The 19,410-nt window shown below is 53.0% G+C and overlaps 1 protein-coding gene across 1 annotated transcript; it reads left to right on the forward strand.

The window, feature by feature from the left end:
* The first annotated feature begins 1,132 nt into the window (after positions 1 to 1,132).
* On the forward strand, positions 1,133 to 18,917 carry SCNN1G (sodium channel epithelial 1 subunit gamma). The gene is made up of 13 exons (XM_061599824.1): positions 1,133 to 1,347; positions 3,275 to 3,605; positions 5,470 to 5,752; positions 8,690 to 8,883; positions 9,838 to 9,941; positions 12,448 to 12,611; positions 13,597 to 13,695; positions 14,351 to 14,468; positions 14,932 to 15,010; positions 15,231 to 15,288; positions 16,269 to 16,330; positions 16,469 to 16,544; positions 17,497 to 18,917. The coding sequence occupies exons 1-13, from the start codon at positions 1,308 to 1,310 to the stop codon at positions 17,881 to 17,883; spliced, it is 1,995 nt and encodes a 664-aa protein (XP_061455808.1). The 5' UTR covers positions 1,133 to 1,307; the 3' UTR covers positions 17,884 to 18,917.
* Positions 18,918 to 19,410: the final 493 nt, after the last annotated feature.

The following is a 19,410-nucleotide window of genomic DNA, read 5'->3' on the forward strand; positions in this document are numbered from 1 at the left end:
TTTCCAGTGTGACCAGGTGGCTCTGCTGGTTTTAACACATTTATTTGAGCATCAGCCAGATTGTGGCTAGTGCCCATTAAGAGGGGTAAGGTGCAAGGCAGGAGGTCAACAGTAGGTGGAGCCAGAGCCAATGACTAAGTTCCATGTAGAACCATTGAGTTCTTCAAGGGCAGCAGTGAGATTAAGGAGGAGGAAGTCAATAGGCAGTGCCACCCTCTGGACTGGTTGTAAGAAGGCAGACAGGTGGGGCTGGGCATGGGCAGAATGAGGTTCAGGGCCTGTGCCAGGTATGAGTGGGCCCGCAGGCACCAACACCCCTCCATACAGCTGGCACTGGTTGAAATAGGCCCAGCCATCCCCCTCCCATGTTGTCACAGCAGCACCGGTTTAAAGAACTGGTTTTAACTAAGTTATTCAAAGGTCCGCCTTCACCTATACCAGGCCTTCTTCTCCTGCCAGTCTCTGAGCAGGCATGTTGAGAGGCATGAGGGACGGGGCCTTTTCTGCTGTGGCCTCTCATCTCTGGAATATTTCACAAAGCTGCACTCTGACAGGCCCCATCATTTCAGTGTTCAGGAAAATCCTAAACCAGCCTTCGCCTACTTGGTGCCCTTCATGTGCTGTGGACCACAACTCCCATCATCCTCAGACAGCACAGCTGTTTTGGACTACGACTCCCGTCAGCTGTGTTGGCTGGGGCTGATGGGAGTCATAGCCCAAACCATCTGGAGGGCACCAGGTTGGGGAAGGCTGTGGTGGCTCCCTTGTTTTCATTCGGTTTTTTTCTTGAATTTCTTCTGTTATTCTTCTGTTGAAGGCTTTGGCTGCATATTACATTTTGTTCTTGGGGGAGCTGGATGTTTTGTTGAATTTTGCTGGCTTTTGTTAATGATTTTATAATTGTAGCATTTTATTTTATTTTACCATGTAAGCTGCCTTGGAGGGGGTGTTTTCTCCCTCCCTTAAAGGAGGCCAAGAAGTATTATAAGTAAATAAATCGCCACATAACGAACCTCTCCGTTGGACATCAAAGCAGCATGCCGGAGGAGCACGGTGACCGACTGCTGGTCCACTTGCTGCCGGCAGGGGCCGCCGCAGGACAGGGCGTGCCGGCCGAGGGCGCGGCAGGGCTGCCAAAGGCCGGCAGGGGGCGCCTCGGGGCGGTGGGGCAGAGGGCGGCCGGGCAGCGCTTGCAACCCGAGCCTGGCGGAGGCGTGGCGGCCGGGGGCGGTCTCGGGCGACAGGGCAGAGCGAGGCGAGCCGGGACCCCGTGCAGTGAGACCTGCGCCCCGGCCGCTCTCAGGAGTATGCAGCCCCAGCCAGCGCTCAGCACCAGCGACTCCGCAGGTGAGACGCGGCGGACGGGGCGCTCCGGGCGCAGACGGACTCTGGCAGCCCGGCGGGGAGCGGAGCTTCCCAGGCTTAATCCCTGGAAATTCCTCGCTGGGGGCGACGGGGACGGGCTAGACGAGGAAAAGCAGAGAGGGCTGCCCGGGCGAGAACCTCGGAGCCAGCGCGCCCTGGACGGGTCTCTCCGCCCGCGGGATGCCGCTCCTCCGCGCTGCCGGGGCAGGGGCTTTCCTCGCGGAGGGCCGTGCGGCCCTACGCTCCCCTCCCGGGGGAAACCGCCAGGCGTCTGCGGCGAGGTCGGGGAGCGGCTCAAAGGCCAGTCGCCCTCCGCGAGCCAGCCCCAGCGGGGCACCATCCTTTGCCGCGCGGTGGCTCAGTGGCAGAGCAGGGCTCCGGTTCAGTCGCCCAGGGCAGCATCTCCAGGGAGGGCCCGGAGAGGTGCCTGCCTGAAACCCTGGAGAGCGGCTGGCAGTCAGGGAAGACAGCAGCGAGGGCTTCCTGGCCTCCTCTCCTCGGGGCTGGTCCCCTCGTTGGGATGCCTTCCTGCGGCAGGCGGGGTTGCCAGGCTGGGGCCAAGGACTTACGGGCGGCCGTGGGTTGGCTTCCTACGAAACCCAAGCCCGGCTCCTGCAGAGCCGGGGACGCCGTCGGGCCCTCCTTGTGAGGCAGAAGGGGGCTTCGCAGCGCTGGGGCGGGGGCGCCCCTCGGACTGCAGGGCGTGGCGTCGGGGGCTGCCCTGGGCGGCGCACCACCCGCAGAGACGCCCGCGGCCCACGCCTCTGGGCTCCGCTGCCGGAGCCTCAGGAGATGCCCGCCTCTCAGAGGCGGCGTTTTCACGGGCTGGCCCCGCAAAGCTCCAGGCAGGCTCCCTTTCCTGGAATCAAACCAGGCCGCCCGCCAGCCGCGGAGTCTCACAGAACTCTTCAGGCCCTCGCGGCTCCTCGCTGCACGCCTGCCTTCTACCCTCTCGCCTAGTCTGGCCTCCCGGCTTTTCTGGGACCAAGAAGGCAACTGCAGGGTCTCCTTACCTTGTCGCTGAAGTTGGCCCCAAGACGGGGGGGGGATGACTTCTGTGTAAACATGAATAGCACTGGTGGAGGGGGAGCTCTTCATTCCCCCCCTTCCTCTTTGCAGTCAGGAAGAGAAAACATTTGTGCGACTGTAACAGTTGAGCAGAAGAGGCCAGCGCTGATCCTGCAAAGTTTATTTATTTATGATTTGATTTATATCTCGCCCTCCCTAGCAGGTGCCAGGGTGGCAAAGTTGGGCCTCACCTTTCCCCTCGGGCACTCCCAAGTCCAGCCTGAGGAGGGTCGGCCCAAGACCTTCTCCTGTCTGAGGCAAAGGACAAGATCTGCCCCCCCCCCAATTCCACATCCAGGATACCGGCCTTCCCACCCCAGGCAGTGGCCCAGAGGGAACAGCAGGGAATAGCTGGGAGGGGCAGGAGAAACAGTTGGGCACTGTTGCTGCTGCCCCCTCCCCTGCAAGCATCTGCCACCAGAGCGGGTTGCCTCACTCTGCTCCCCGCGTTATGGGAGCCTGACTGGGCTCAGTCAGAAATCAAGCATGTCCCCTGCTGTGGAAGACTTCCAGCAGAGACTCAGCAGGCACCCTCTTCGCTTTGCCTTTCAGGCGTCTACTGAAGACTTTTTTTATGCCAACAGGCCTGTACAGTTGTTTAGAACTTTTTTTGAGTAGCCAGTCATTTCAATTATTGTTCTGTACTGCTTTTAATTTGTTTTTTAAAATGCTTTTTTCACTGTGATTCTACAAATGAACAGCCCAACAAATATCTGTGGCTCAATTAGGGGCCATGATGATAGTTAAAAATTTCATGGCTGGTTGCAAATGTGCAGTGGATCCTTCCTGCTTAAACTTCCCCTGGGTTCTCCTTTGCTTTTCTCTCTTTCTTTCCCGAAAGTGCCCATCGTCAGCATGGCACCCGCCAAGAAGATCAAGGCCAAGCTAAAGAAGACTTTGCCTGTGACCGGCCCTCAGGCGCCAACCTTGCGGGAGTTGATGCATTGGTACTGCATGAACACCAACACGCACGGCTGCCGTCGCATTGTTGTCTCGCGAGGGCGCCTGCGACGGTTCCTTTGGATCCTGTTGACGCTGACCGCGGTGGGGCTGATCCTGTGGTACTGTGTGCAGCTGGTCATGAACTACTACACGGCCTCCGTCTCGGTCACCGTCCAGTTCCGCAAGCTGCCTTTTCCAGCTGTCACCATCTGCAACATCAACCCCTACAAGTGAGTGTGGCCTGTCTGGCTGCTCCCGGCCCTCCTGTGCTGGCATTAGCCAGCAGGGACAAGGAAGGGTTGGGACCAGGGTGGGCCTGTTTTCGCCACAGACCTGTTCAAGAACCTGAAATGCAGAGAAAGGGAGGTGACTTCATATGTGCAGAATAAATAATAGAAATGGTAATTAATAATAGCATTTAAATAGTATTATGAGTGTTCAGAGTTCACATCCACAGCTCCCCTCCCCTGAACCCCACCCTGTGCTCTTAAGATCACCTGAAAAAGGCTCTGCTGAAGGTGTGGCCAGGATCAGTAGCACCTCACCTCTGGAACTCCCTGCTTAGGGAGGGCTCTCTTAGGAAACTAGTAAGAACAACTGGAGGGATTCCTCCCTCTTATGAAAACACCGGAAGTAGGAAATCTGTGCCATGAGGGTGGTGGTGCTGTAGTCAGAGAAGTGTTTTTGTTATAATGTCTTTAGATATTTTTAAAAATTATCATGATGGAATGTTGCGTATTTTTTGTGTTGTGATTTGTAAGCCACTTTGAGGGTGTGACGATGGTGGTGATGTTATTTGTGAGTCATTTTACACAGGAACAATCCCAAAGCAACTTATACAATAAAATAGCAACTAGTTTTTATTACCCCAGAAATATTTACGCTAATCCTGCAAAGTAGACTACTGTTATTTCCTGGCTTCTGCAGCTGGTCACAAAAGGTTTTGCGTTATGTTAATTTTTTATATCATCATTGGTGGAAAGGCAGGGTATCAATCTTTTAGGCTGCAATCCAATTCACACTTACTGGGAGTAAGTCCCATTGAACCCAGTGCAGCTTACTTCTGAGTAGACATGTACTGGATTGCAGCCTTAATTGATTAAATAAGAAACTTCCTTATAGTGAGTCAGACCATTAGTCCACCTACCTCAGCATTGCCTACACTTATTGGAAGATGCTCTCTGGGATTTTAGGCAGCCCTCCTGCCGGGAGAGACGGTGGGGTCTGACCCTGGGTCCTTGAGTATGCAATGCACTTGCTCTGCCCTTTAGCTAAGGCCTTTCCCACTGAAATGCATGAGAGTGAAATATTCCATCTCCCCCATCTGCTTCCTCTACAAATATGGTGTAGTGGTTAAGGTGCTGGGCTACAACCTGGGAGAGCAGGGTTCGAATCCCCACCCAGCCATGAAGCTCACTGGCTGGCCTTGGGCCAGTCACTGCCTCTCAGCCTCATGAAAACCCTATTCATAGGGTCGCCATAAGTCGGAATCGACTTGAAGGCAGTACATTTCCATTTTTTTACCCATCTGCTCAGCCTAACGATGAGCAGTTCAGGTGTGCTGTCTTCTTCCTGCTTTAGGTGAGTCCTTTGGACAGCTCCACTCTGACTTGAACTTATTATCAAGGGCTTAAGAGTTAGGTTTTACCCCTAAATTTAGAGTTAAATTTTGACAGTTGTACACATTTTCAAACAATTCTTTTATTGCAAATATAACAGAAAGAAAAAAGAAGGCTCACAGCATCAGCTCATGTTTACAATAAGAATAATCCATCTATTCTACTTTAAATATATATACTAATATTGGCAGCCCATGTGTCCAAAAAGAGATCAAAACAAGACTGGCAATTATAAGTTGCACATTCAAATGTGGAAAGGTCAGTGAAATCTTCAGACCACTGAGTAATGGATGATGGGTGTTTTTCCTTCCAATCTTCAAGTATGAGTCTCTTTTAAGATAATTTTAAGAGGGCCAAGTGAATGCAGTCGGATGCCGTCCGTCTGTTTCTAACAGGCTGTCTATTCTTAGGCCAGATGCTTCTCACCAGAAGAGATTTTTCCCATGTCAACAAGAGCCCCTGTTTCTCCCTGCAGGTACAGTTCTATCAAGGGGCACCTGGCTGAATTGGACAAGGAGACGATGGCGGCACTGGAGTCCTTGTATGACTTTCCAGGAAACAAGTCCAGGAAACGTCGCGATGCCGGTAATGAGGGCAGCAAATATCAGAAGTACTTCCCCTTGAAGAAGTTAGAGAGCCTCCATCACAAGCCTCCAGCTAATCATTCCTCTAAGCGGCGCATGGAGGCAAACATCATACCGGGGGGCTCCAGCATGGTAAACGTCAAGAACCCACAAGATATTGTGGGATTCCGACTGGTGAGTCTTCCTGCTATGTGGCCTTTGAGCGCCCTCAAGCACAACTGGCAGCAGCTCTCTGGGTGCAGTGCCAGCCCTGCATTTGGGCTTGGGGGGCTGGGGTTGGGCAGATGCAGGAGGAAGCTCTGAAAGGTGGGGACACCCCCCCTGCAATTCCTTGGGGATTCTTCTGAATTATTTCCCATTCCCATAGCACAACCTTCGCCAACCCGGGGCCCTCCAGATATTTTCAGGCTGCAGGTCCCATCTGCCCCAGCATCAAACAGCCATATGGGCTAATGGGACATGTCACCCAAAACATCTGGGGAGCACCAGGTTGAGGAAGGCTTCTGCAATGCACAGCATGACTGTGGGGAAGAGACAGGCCTGAGACTTCAATGAGGCCTCATGTGAGTCTAACACTTGCACCTTGAGTGGCGTCCAGACCTGACCTGTAGGAAAGGGCGTGGCCCTGCCTTGCGAAGCGTGACTGGTAGAAGGGGGGGGCAAGGGCTTTTCTGTCGCGGCACCCGTTTCGGGAAATTGCCTGTCATGTGAGGGTTGTTGCTAGCCACTTTGGGCATCTCCATTTGAGGGGGAAAACATCCAAATTTATTTATTATTTGAGGCATTTATATACTGCTTAATCTTTAGCATTTCTAAGTGGTGCACCTAAAAATAAACCATACAGGAAATAAAACAATAACCCTTCATCAATCAATCAATCAAATTTTATTATGGGGTCATAGACCCAATATACAATTGATTTTACAGGTAGTAAAAACCATGGATTATAAAATAGAGCTGGCAAAGCTCGTGGAAGTTAAAATAGAGCATTGTTAACGAAGAAAGATCTTCTCACGTATGTATGGTGTGGGCGGCGAAAATGATCTTAGCAGCAGATAGGGTGGTTGACTTGTCGATACCGGCCAGGAGATGTTTCAGTAAACAGTTTGTGGGCCTGCCGGGGAAATTTTTTATGATGGGGTTTAGATACCTAGAGCATTCAGCGTTGTAGAAGGAACAAACAAAGAAAACATGGGACAGTGACTCGACGTCTGCATTCCTGCAGGGACATAAATGGAGTTCAGGGGGTGTGCCCTGGTAGCGGCCTACTAAAAGTGAGGAGAGGAGGCAGTTGGATCGGGCCCTAGAGAAGGCTTGGCGGCATTTGGGTATAGTCACATTTTCCAGATAAGGGCGGGGTTAGGGAATGTGAAGCTTAAATCAGAATGGGTTGGGGAGCAAGTTTTAGCAGCATTTGACAATGAGCTTTGGAGGTAGACATCTTTGATCAGGGTCTCAATGGCCCATTTGGCTAGTTCAGGCTCTAATGAGGATAGAAAGTCTACTGAGAAGCCTAGCGTGGCCAATTTAGCGAGAAGTGTTTTTGACCATGAGCTGGAAAAGGCGTCTTGCCAAAGGAGGTGTAGATATCCTGAAGGGGGGCTTGTATAGGCTAATTTGACCCAATATCTGAACATTAAGGACCAGGTGAGGGATTCAAGTGATGGCAGGCCGGACTCTAAGCGAAGGCCAGCCGCCGGGACACATCAGGGCACTCTGAAGATTGTTCTTCGAAAGGTTGATAAAATTGATTCAACTTTGGGATTAAAACTTGGGGCCCAGAATGGGGCGCCATAGAGGGGTTGAGGGAAGATTTTAAACTTGAGAACCTGGGTGGCAGCAGTTATATACTACCCACCCCTGGTATGAAAGAAACAAAGAATGGCTTTTAATGTATTCCGAGCAGTTTGGACTGCAGAACATATATGCGCTGACCAGGAAAGAGAGAAATGAAACATGACCCCCAGATATCTGTATTGCCTGACCTGGGCTATCTTCCGACCGTTGATTGTCCGATCAGACACTGGAAGGCGTAGGGAGAAAACCAGGATTTTGGTCTTACTGAAATTTATAGTTAAAGAGTTTGTGGCACAGTAGGCCATAAAGGCACGGAAAAGCCGTTTCAGTCCTATTTTGGACAGAGAAAGGAGGGCGGTATCGTCAGCGTATAACAGCAGAGGACAATTTTGATCAGCCACCTTGGGGGGATGGAAGGCGGGAGAATGACAACATGTACTGAGATCATTTAAGAAGAGGTTAAAGAGTACAGGGGCTAGGATACAGCCCTGTCTGACCGCTTTGGAGGCAGAGATAGAATAACCCTTCATCATAAAATCAAACACTCCTGTAAAATGCCTGCTGACACAAGAAAGTCTTAGTCATGGGCCTGAAGTGGATTTATTTATTTATTTGATTATTGCATTTATATCCCACTTTTTCTCCAAGGAGATCAAAGTGGTGTACATGCTTCTACCCCTCCTAATTTAATCCCCACAACTACCCTGTGAGGTAGGTTAGGCTGAGAGGCAGTGACTGGCCCAAGGTCACCCAGTGTGCTTCGTGGCTGAATGAGGATTTGAACCTGGTCTCCCAGGTCCTAGTCCCACACTCTAACCACTACACCACAGTGGTGTTCAGCAAGGAGGGTGCCTGTCTAATCTCAGGTAGGAGGGAGTTCCACAGGCTTGGACCCACTGCACCCAATGCATAGCTTCTAGTTATTATGCACCGTGCATGTGAGTCATGAGGGACCACCAACAGAGACCCCGCGGAAGGTCTCAGTGATTGGGCCAGGATATAAGGGATCAGCCAGTCCTTAAGATATCCTGGAGCCAAGTAAATAAATGTGGCAAGGATTATCCTTCCCAGAGTGTGCTTTGCCTGCAGACCAAAAGGCATCTGCAGTTCCAAGGCTGAGTCAGAGATTTTCCTTCCAGGTTCAGGTGTACAGTATGAGGCTCATGCTTTTCCCAAATATTATTCAGTGCTGCTGGGCCACCAGGAGCCCAAGTCCTTTCCGGAGCTGCTCTATAAGGCAGCAGCAGCAGCATCTCTGGGAAGGCCTCGCCCGCCTGCCTGCCTGAGTCCCTTCTCCCCATTTCTCCTTTCCAGTGTGACCCCAACAATAAGAGTGACTGTGCCCTTTACACGTTCAGCTCGGGTGTCAACGCCATCCAGGAGTGGTACAAGCTGCACTATATGAACATCATGGCCCAAATTGACTCAGAAGAGAAGGAGCGGATGAGTTACTCGGCCGATGAGCTCATCCTGAGCTGCTTCTTCGACGGCCTCTCCTGTGACTCCAGGTCAGTCAGTGGGAAAGGAGAGGGAGGAAGGGAGGGGGGCGCAGAGCATGGCAGAGTGGGGCAAGCTCAGTCCCTCAGTCTCCGTTCCCCATCTGCAAACTAGGAATCATAGAGAGGCCTGCCTTCTAGGGAGGTTTGGTAGGTGAAGGCTGTAAAGATTGCAAAACCTTTTCAAATTAAGAGTTTTGCAGATGTGGGAAGTTAAATGCAGGCTTTTCTCCAGAGTTCTTGAGAAGGCCTGACTAAGAAAGATATGCAGTCAGTTGGGTTTCACATTGGGCTAGTGGTGAGTCAGTCCAAAGAGCCCGTCATCACAAGCAGAAGCCAAGCCACTTGGCTTAGCCACTTCTGTGCTTAACCCAGCGTTCCCCAACCTGGTGCCCTCCAGATATTTAAGGAATGCAAAAAGATCGCTTTTTGATGGCCCCAGCTCCCCATTGCCATTTTTTAATAGTTGGGCATCACCCAAATAGTTTTAACGCTAGTCCTGTCCTCATCTGTTGGGAAGTTGAACAAATTGTTCACATTGCCAGAAATCCCAGCAGAAACTTTTCGTGAGAACACAAGGAGAGACTTGCTGGGTCAGGCCCAGCCTCCTGTTGTCTCGGTGGCCAACCAGATGCCCATTATGGGAAGCCCACAAGCAGGACCTGAGTGCAAGAGCAGTGCTCTGCCCTCCTGCAGTTTTCAGCAACTGGCATTCAGAGGCAGCGGAGGTAGAAGACGGCCATCACGGCTAGTAGCTGTTGGTTGCCCTCCCCTCCTCCGCAAGTCTGTCTAGTCTACTTTGAAAGCCATCCAAGTTGGTGGCCGTCCCTGCAGCTTGTACCTCATTTATTTCTAATGCAATTCCCTTTAATTGGACCATTTTCATTCTCTTGTCAAGTTTGTATGTAATAGATGGGTAGAAATGTTTTATGAAATATAAATATATGACTGGCCTGTGTCTGTCAGGAACTTCACCGCCTTCCACCATCCAATGCATGGGAACTGTTACACCTTCAATAGTGGGCAAAATGGAGAGATCCTCAACACGTCCACAGGAGGCAGCGAATATGGTGAGGGAGCCCCGCAGAGGGGGTGGTTGCTGGATCTTCAATGCAGGGGGGTGGTGCTGGAGCCCTGACTGGACAGAGTGACGTTCGATGTGTGTCCTGAGCTGGAGAGCCACACCCCAGGGTGCAAAGGGAAAGCCGGCTGAAGAAGAGTCCACCCTAGTTTTGCAAGCATCCCCCCCCCATATTCTGAGATTTTATGTTTCAGGCTGAAATACTGCACATCTGGGCAGCTGGCATATCATGGCATTGTGTCCACCTGGCAGCCAAATCTGTGGCCGGGGGTTGGGGAGGGCGGCTTCCCTAACTGCTCGTCGCTACTCCATAGAATCCTACAGTTGGAGGATGCGGGGCCTGGAGGCCATCTAATCCAACCCCTGCATGGAAATCCCATGCTAGATTCTTCCCAGCAGATGGACAGCCAGCAGCTCTCCTTTCCTATAGCCTGGTACAGATTCAGACCAGGCCGTCCCACTTCCCCAAGCCTCTGAAAGACAAAGTGAAACTTAGATGGTTAACAGATCTCCGAGGCCTCCCCTGAGGTCAGAGCAATGGGCATAATAAACCTCCTGAACCAGGGCATAGCAGGAGCCCCCAGCTGGTCCCTCAGCCTGTGCAGTCATCAAATAGCTCTAGAAAATAACGTCAAATCTCCTCAGATTTGCCAGGATACTTCTGCTAGTGAAAGCCACCGACCCATGCCCTGTCCTGACCCAGACTGTCTCTGCAAGGGGCTTTGTCCCATTATGCCTCCTCCCTGCAAGAAGTCTGCTTGCCAAGCAAGGCCTCAGTCTTTCTCCCAGTTCTAAAATGGGTTGTTCTTCCTGCTGGGTGCTTCCTTCCTTCTCCTTCTGTCCAGTCCTTGGCCACACCATCTCTCCCTAAAGCCTTCCTGCCCTTGACCTCCCTGTAGCCTTTCCAGGCTCTAGAGCAGGGGTAGCCAATGTAGCCCACCTCCCATCAGCCATAGCCAGCATGGCCAATGGTCAGGAGTGGTGGGGACTGGAATCCAGCAGCATCTGGAGGGCACCTTATTGGCTATCCCTGCTCCAGACTGTGTTGCTTCTCCCTTCTGAACTCCCCTCTTAAAGTGTGGCGAGCTTCGTGTCCTGATTTCTCAAGCATTCAGAAAACTCTGAAACATCACCTTTTGACACAGAATTGTAAGGAAGACTTGAAAGGCAATGAAACACCCGTGTTAAATTAAATTCCATAACCTCAGCAGCCGTCAAATTTGGGAAAGAGGTAAAAAGGTCTTATTCAGGAGGTTTAAATTCACGATTTTGTGACCAAATATGTTAGATTTTCCTGCCCCATTTGCTGTCGCTTTAGCTGAAACCTAAAGATTAAGAGAAAGCATTGTTTAGCCCCCATCACGTTGCATCCCCAAAGTGGTGAGTGTGCTTTGGAATGAGGCCCCATCCTTTTGGCTTATAAAGAATTGGCTGTCCCCCTATGAACCTGCCCCAGACCCTGAAATACTCACCTGAAGCTCTGTGTGACACCTCCATGGGAGGATGGACCTTCTCTGTAGTGGCTTCACATCTATGGAATCCTCTTCCCAGAGAGGCCCTCCTAACCTCAGCCATGTCATCATTTTGATGCCAGTCAAAGATGGTTTTGTTTTCCCAGGCTTTTGGGCAGCATCACTGATAGGGTTATACTGTTAAATCTGTTTTAATCAAGTTTGTGTGATTTTATTATTGTAATTTTTTATTATAAATCACTTCTGGACTTTCTTATGGGGCAGCCTGTTGATGGTTGGCGGTTCTTGCGTGAAACAACACGTTACGTTGGATGTAAGATGGTAAAGAAGCATCACAGAGGCTTGAGAAAGTTTTAAGAGTCTTTACTAAGACATTATGGCCAAAGGCATTTAAAGTAGATACATGTAGAGTTTCACCCCCCTTCAAGATAGAACTAGGTAGAACTGCTTGCTTCAAAGACACACACAGAAGAAAGAAGAACTAACAGCATGCTGTCACAACTTTCCCAGCTGTTATCTCCCGTTACCACGACAACCTGTCTGGCCTTGAATGTCTGCTCTCTCAGGCCAGGAATAGCTGATAACACAGAACCATTCCCATACATCTTGAAACATTTCAGACTTGATGAAAAACACATTGGTAGTACGGCCTAGTAAGCCAACACAGCCATGTACAAATTCTTAAACCTAAATCTGCAGCTGATGGTTTTTCACTGCACCTGGCTTTGTACAGACACTTTTCTGGGAGGTTGATCTGTTTTGCATGCCTGTGCAGATAGGGAATTTTAATCTGACTGTTTTTATTGTGGATTTTTTTTAAAAAAAATGTGTTACTTTATTTTATAAGCTGCATCAGGTGCTGCATGAACAAAGAAAGTGAACTGGATATGTATATTTTAACCTGGCCTGGCTTTGGGGGCAGCTCTGGTTTTGCACCCCATTTGCTTGGGCCTGCTTCTGAGCCTCTCTTGTACCTGGTCTCCCACTAGACTGGCCTAATCCTGCGCTCCTTTCTTTGCCTAGGGCTGCAAGTGATCCTGTATATAGAGGAAGCAGACTACAACCCCTTCTTGGTGACATCCACGGGTGCTAAGATAGTGGTCCATGACCAAAATGAATATCCCTTCATAGAAGACATTGGCACTGAGATAGAGACGGCAACAGCCACCTCCATCGGGATGCACTTTGTGAGTGGTGCATAGGAATACATAGGAACCTGCGTTGTACTCAGCCAGACCAATTGCTCCATCTAGCTCAGTACTGCCTACACTGACTGGCAGTGTCTCTCCAGGGTTTCAGGCAGGGAATCTTTTCCAGCCCTACCTGGAGATGGGACCTTCTGCTGCGCAAGGCAGGTGCTCTGCTCCTGAGCTACAGGTGTTGCAAGCAGGCAGGCTGCAGTCTCCCCAGATCTCTCCCTTGCAGCCTCTGGCAGTGCCCTGGCTTGAGGCACTTGGTGGAAATCTCTCTCCACCATGTTCTCTGCCTTGTACTGATGTGTCTGAGGCCAGGGATGAATTTCTATATGTGTGTATAAAATCTGAAGTAGCCTCTCCAGTGATGAGGGCTGATGGAAGACGGAGCCCGGCGATGTCTGAAGGACCACAGGCTCCCCTTCTGTGGCCTTCAGAGTGAAAGAAGGATGGAAATGTCAACTCAAGGAAAGAACAAGGAGTTTTGCATGAATGTTGTTAATGATGTGGCAATGAGGGAGGTAATCCACATCTTAGAGGCAGGGTGCAGGCTTCCATCCTGGGCAGCTCCAAGTATTTAATTTGTATTATTATTTATTTCTTACAATCCTTTATATCTAGCCTTTCAGGGTACAAATCCTTCCAGCCCTGTTTGGGATACCAAGCCTGGCTTAGGCCTGTTGACACCGGAAATCTTGATAGCACAAAATAAAGTGCATCTAAGCATATGCAAAGTGCCTTTCCAGTACCCACATCTCTGGGATTAAGGGGCGAGGTTTCCATGTCAGAGAGATGGTCCCTAGGCAGCTGTGACTCCCCACCCCCTCCACACAGTGGGCAACCAGCTTTGCTGGAGAAAGCACAGGTGCTACCCAGGGTGCCATGTAAACAGCCTTTTCCCTGCCCCAGAGCCCCTCTCTCGTCGCAGCCCCATCTTGGCGGTCTCACACCAACAGAGCTTCTCCTTTCTGTTCCACAGACAAAGTCTCATCGGCTCAGCAGGCCGTACAGCAACTGCACCAAGGACGGGTCGGACATCGATGTGGAGAATCTGTACAACAAAAGCTACACTTTGCAAGTGAGCCATGCGTGGTGGGGCGCTCTGATCTCCTTCTTGCAGGTGCAGCTTCAACCGGGCCCATTGGCTCTGCCCTGCGCTGCTGGCTGGAATGAGCAGGTGCCGCTGGCTGGCCCTGCGAGCCTGTCCCAGACCGGGCCACTTGCAGCTGATGGTGCCGTCTGGCCTGTGCCCAGCCAGCCAGGCCTTTGCAGCAAAGGACGTTTGACTGGCAGCCCCTGCGCTGTGCCTGGTTCCCGCTTTTGCCGGAGAGGATTCCCAGCCCTCTTCTATCGTTCGTGGGGTCTTGCCTATCCAGCCAAGCTTGAGCTCGTAGCCCTGGGACTGCACTTGGCCAGTGGGGCAGTTACCAGGGTGCCCCTGGCAATGGCCTCAGGCCCCTTGTTTTAGGGCTTAACTTGGCCAGGGCTCAATCTTGGGGTGCATGAAGTAATACCACAAGGCTCTGAGCATAGGCAGAATGCATTTTCCCCACCACTGAGAAACCATACATGGTAAGGGATGAGGGTAACTTGCTGCCAGGTACCCTGAAGCCCCAGCATGGCTCAGCCTTGGCCCCGTCACCTGGGGCTGATGGGAGTTGTACTCCAAAGCTTCTAGAGGGCGCCAGGTTGGTGAAGCCTGACTGAGGCTCTTCTTGGCCTCTCCCTTGCAGATATGCCTCCATTCCTGTTTCCAGAATTTGATGGTGAAAAGGTGCGGCTGTGCCCAGTATGCACAGCCACTGCCCGCCGGAGCAGAGTTCTGCAACTACAAGAAATTCCCAAACTGGAGTAAGTCTCTTTTGGCAGCTGCCCCCCCCCCTCAGCAACTGAGTCAAAGCCCCACCCTCGATCCTAAGCCAAGGGCCTTGATGGTTGCAGGGAAGTCACAAGAGCTCTCTGCATCAATGTGCCATCCAGGCTGGCTCTTTTGCCTAGAAGCCTTAGCTCTGTGGCTGAACCAGGCGCTTGCTGAGGAGAGGCCAGGCACGCCCCTGCCTGCCCTCTTCTGGGTCACGATGGGTTCTGTGCAGCCACCACCGCCATTTCTCTCTCTGCCAGGGTTTCAGTCCACACTGAGATCGGAGCCCCCTCTGCACTCCGGGGAGGGCTAGGGTGGAGTCCCCGCTGGCTCCCACCCCAGCTTCTCCTTCGGCAAAGGGGTCTCCTGGGGCCAGCCCCAGACCTTTTGGCCCCCTCCAGGATCTTTGTGGGGCTGCTCTCAACAGCCGTGCCTCTGTCTGCCCTCCCCCAGTGTACTGTTACTACAAGCTCCACGAGGAGTTTGTCAAGGAACGGCTCGGTTGCCAACAGATCTGCAAGGAAGCCTGCAGGTGAGCCCTTCGCCCGCCCCACCCACCCGCCCCCGGCTGGGATTAGCTGGGCTCTGACTTGACATACGGCAGGCTTCCTGTGTCGCTCCTGTGACCTTGAATGTGGGGGGTCCCAGGAGGTGGTGGGGCTGGGCTCCTCCCCTTGGGGTGCTGAGGGAGCTAGCATGATGCTAGACCTCTTGGCCTCGCTCCGTACTCACGGCCTGCCCTCTCTCCTCAGACTGAAAGAGTGGACCCTCACGACCAGCGTTGCCCAGTGGCCTTCGACTGCCTCCGAGGTGAGGGCCTTTCCCCACAGCTCCCGCTGTCCCGAATGCTGTCCCCCCATCACACACCTGGATTTTCCTGTCCAGGATGAGATACAGGCACAAGATCCCATGGGAAGCCCACCCACCCCTACTCCATGTGCAAATCATAACAGAGATCCCACCCTACCCTGGGGGCTTCTAAATTACATGGGTGGGGGTTCAGTTTCTGGGGCTGCAACTAGTGGAACAGAAGAGGAAGGGAGGGCATGGCTGGAGGAGAAGAGGCAGGCCCGGCGTCAGCTGTTGGCCAGGTTAGGCACTGGCTGAGGGACCGAGAGCCTTGGAAGGGCCCTCATCGGCCACCGCCCTCCCCGCTCCCCCCATATACTTTTCAGCGTCTGGCAGAAGTGCCGCTTTTGAATGTGCACCAAGCCCAGGGCCCATCTGCAATTGCTGGCCGCCATTTTAAGCTACCCAAAATGCAATGCTGCAGCCCCTAGATCTATGAACCCTACAGATAGCGGCTGTCACTTAAGAGAGCGAAATTTAGCTCTCTTTCAAAAGCTCCACCACTGAAGCGTGTCTGAGGGCCTAGTGGAGAATGGTGAGTGGCACCCCCATCAAAGCGGCTGTGGGTGCAGAGAAGGCATGTGATGTTTGCCCAAGCAAGGCTGGGCCCCAACCTGGCTGCAGGCGGGTTGGGCTCATTGTCAGCACCTTGCCAAGCCCCCCCCCCCCCAAGCCTGGTACTGGCCCTGAGGAAAGGAAGAGGGAAATCTGAAGGCTTGGCAAATTGGAATTGGGGTGAGAAGAAGGAAGTGCTGCCGTGGCATGAGACCACAGAGGAGATCACAAGAGTGTCCTGCTTGTGGGCCTTTCCCCATTTGGGGGCCTACTATGAGAACAGGATGCTGAGGGACTAAAAGGGCCCCTTTGGCCAGGCTCCTCGTAGCACGTATGTGCTCCTTGTGGTCAGCTGATCCTGGCTCTCTTCCCCCCCCCCTTTAAAGGACTGGATGCTCCGACTTCTGTCATGGGATAAAGGGAAAAACAACAGCAAGACATTAAACAAGTAAGTTTTTTTCCGGCTGTCAGAAATCGGGGCTGCCCCTCCTCGGATGGAAGGGGGGCTGCTGCCTGCAGACCAGCCTCATCCAGCTCCTCTCCTTCCACCTTTCCTTCCCTCCCCACGCGGCCCTTCTCTCCTCAGGACAGACCTGGCAAACCTCGTGGTGTTCTACAAAGACTTGAACGAGAGGTCCATCTCGGAGAATCCAGCAAACGACGTGAGTTTTGCCTTTGGCTGATTTCTGCGTAGCCCCCTCTGGGAGGGCTCCTGTGCTGAGTCCGGGGAAGGAAGCGCTGGCCCCAGGGCCATGTGCAAGTCTGGCAGCATCACCCATCCGCAACCCCAGCCTGGCCCTTCTGAGGGAGGCAGGGAGAGGGATCCATTCACACCACACCTCCAGATTTTGCCCAGTAAGGAAGGGCCGCAGCTCAGTGTCGGAGCACCTGCTTTGCGTGCAGAAGGTCCCTGGTTCAATCCCCAATGGCATCCCCAGGTAGGGCTGGGGAACGTGCCCTGTTTGAAGCGCCAGAGAGCCCCTGCCAGTCAGTGTCGGCAGTATTGAGCTAAATGGACCAGAGTGTCTGACTTTGCATAAGGCAGCTTCCTCCCTTCCCTTCTCCAACAGGGCTCCTACCTAAACGACAGCTGGCAGGGCTGGGAGTTCAGCAGGGCTCAGTGCGTCTGTGATCACACCGCACACCCCTGGCATATTGGGAAGGGGAGGGCTGTGGCTCCTTGGTGACAGAGCCCCTGCAGTGCATGCAAGAGGATCAGTCCCCAGCTCCACTTCTGGTCCTTGAAGGGGTCTTGGGCAACGGGGTGATGAGGAGGACCCCCCCCCCCAAGTCCAAGACCCTTTGCCAGTCAGCAGCTGTGCTCCCAGGGGCTGGTGGGAGTTGTAGTCCAAAACGTCTGGAGAGGACCAGGCTGGGAGAAGCGGCTCTACATGGTCTAAATTCTGCTTCCTAAGAATATTCACTTTGATTTAACAAGCAAAAAAGCTAGGCATGGGGGGGGGGGGGCGCGAGGAGAGAGAGAGAGATGGCCAGCCCTCCCAGAGGCCTCCTTGGTCCGTGGAGCCCCCCAGAGTCTTTAGAGGGTCTGTCCTCCCCACCCATCCCTGCCAGGGACCCCACATCATGTGACAGGATGTCTCTCTCCCCTTCCAGATCGTCCTCCTCCTCTCCAACATGGGGGGCCAGCTGGGCCTGTGGATGAGCTGCTCTGTGGTCTGCGTCATTGAGATCGTGGAGGTCTTCTTCATCGACACAATTTGCATCATCTTGCGCCACCAATGGCAGAAAGCCAAGAAGTGGTGGCAGGGTCGGAATGGGGAGCAGGAGGAGGATGGGGAAGCAGCAACCCCCCCAAGCAGCAGGCGGGGCCACGACAACCTGGCCTGCACTCCGTTTGAGGATGACGACCTGCCCACCTTCAACACAGCCATGCGCCTGTCCCTCCCTGTGGAGCACCCGCCCCCCAGGACTCCCCCACCCAACTACAGCACCTTGCGGCTCACCAGCACCTTTTCGGAGCAGCTGTCTGACACCCAGTGATGCTGTTGCTTGGACCTGGCAACTGTACTTGCCGTCCGGTGGCCAGAAGCCACTTGCCATCAACAGAATTGCACGTTCCCTCGCAAGGCGCCCAGTGCCATTTCTGCAGGAGCTCCATCTCTGTCCCTTGCTGGAGTGAGCCAGACCTTTTTTGTGGCAGCTGCTGTTGTGATGCTCAGTGGGGATGGAAGGGCGCTCCTGTCTGGGGCCGGGTCCAATCCTTGGTCTTGAACCCCCAGGGAGAAACTGTCAACTGTTTCCCAGAGAGCAACATCTTCTCAGGGAGGGGACAAGGCCAACTGCATCTTCGGCTGACCCAGGGCAGTTTTGGCACCCAAGCATGGACTGCTGTGTGTTCCAGAAGAGCAAGACTCCCTTTTGCAGCAGCTGAACACAACTCTGATTTTAGCTGAAGTGGAAGGGAGGCAAGGGCTGCCCTCGAGATTTTGCTTTCCCCAAAAGCTGGAGTTGTTGGGGGAGGTAGAAGATTCTTGATGCTGAAAAGGGGTCACTCTGTGCGTTAGGAGCACCCTTTATTCAGAAGGTGACCTGCAGCTGGCCTTTGGAGATCCTGCTTCATCAGGCAAACCCTGCAGTCCCAAGCCATGCCAGATGCACTTACCTATCGGGGTGCACTTCACCGGCACCTCCCTGCAAGGAGCCCCGCTGGAGGAGTATTTGGGGGCAGTCTGCCTGGGGGCAGCACTTGCTGGGGGGCACCTTTGGGGAGGGCACTGCTGTTGCACTCTTGTGCTGCCTGCAGCCTTCCTTTGGGGCTTCTGCTAGCCACTGTGAGAACAGGATGGTGGGCTGTGATGGGCCTCCTTCGGTGACATCCAGCACCACAGGGCTCTTCTGTCGTTCGGATGCAGGCCCAGGTGCCAAATAGTAAATGTGGGGGAATGAAAGAAAGGCTTTCCATATGTGCAATACGTTGTGGTGGTGTTGTTTAAACTGAATAATTTAACAACCGAGACTAAACTCTGGGAACTGTAAAAGGGGAGAGGTGTTTTTAATAAAACATTTGTCAGGAACTGTCTGTGTCTGTGCATGAGGGATCCTTCCTTAGGGGATCAGGCAGGGCTGGAGGCTCTTGCTGCTTCCTGGGAGCTCAAAGGGCCTCCCTCAAAGGGCCCTGCACCTGCCAGGGCTAATGAATGGGCCAAGTGGCTGTGGCCCTCCCCGGTCCCAAACCTCTGCAGCAGCTCATGAAGAGCACCGCCCTCTTCGCCCTGCACGCGGGAGCCCCACCTCTGCCCTCGCTTGCGTTCCTGGCAGGCTCTTTGCCCTGCAGCATGCTCTGTCTGGGGGGGGGGGGTGAAGGGCTCTCCAGGTGAGAGGGAAAAGACAGGTGCAGGTTGCTGCGAGAGGGACACGCCCTCAAAGGAACATTCGGCCTCAGTCCTCTCTTGAGCTTCAAGAGGGTTTGGCAGGTGCTTTGGGCTCTTTAGGGAGCCACACGATTGCTTTTGGGAATGTGAGTCAGGATGGGTGATCCTGCAGCTTCCTGTAGGAACTTCTTGGGCG

The sequence above is a fragment of the Rhineura floridana genome, chromosome 17 (assembly GCF_030035675.1).
Source record: "Rhineura floridana isolate rRhiFlo1 chromosome 17, rRhiFlo1.hap2, whole genome shotgun sequence".
Classification (NCBI taxonomy): Eukaryota; Metazoa; Chordata; class Lepidosauria; order Squamata; family Rhineuridae; genus Rhineura; species Rhineura floridana.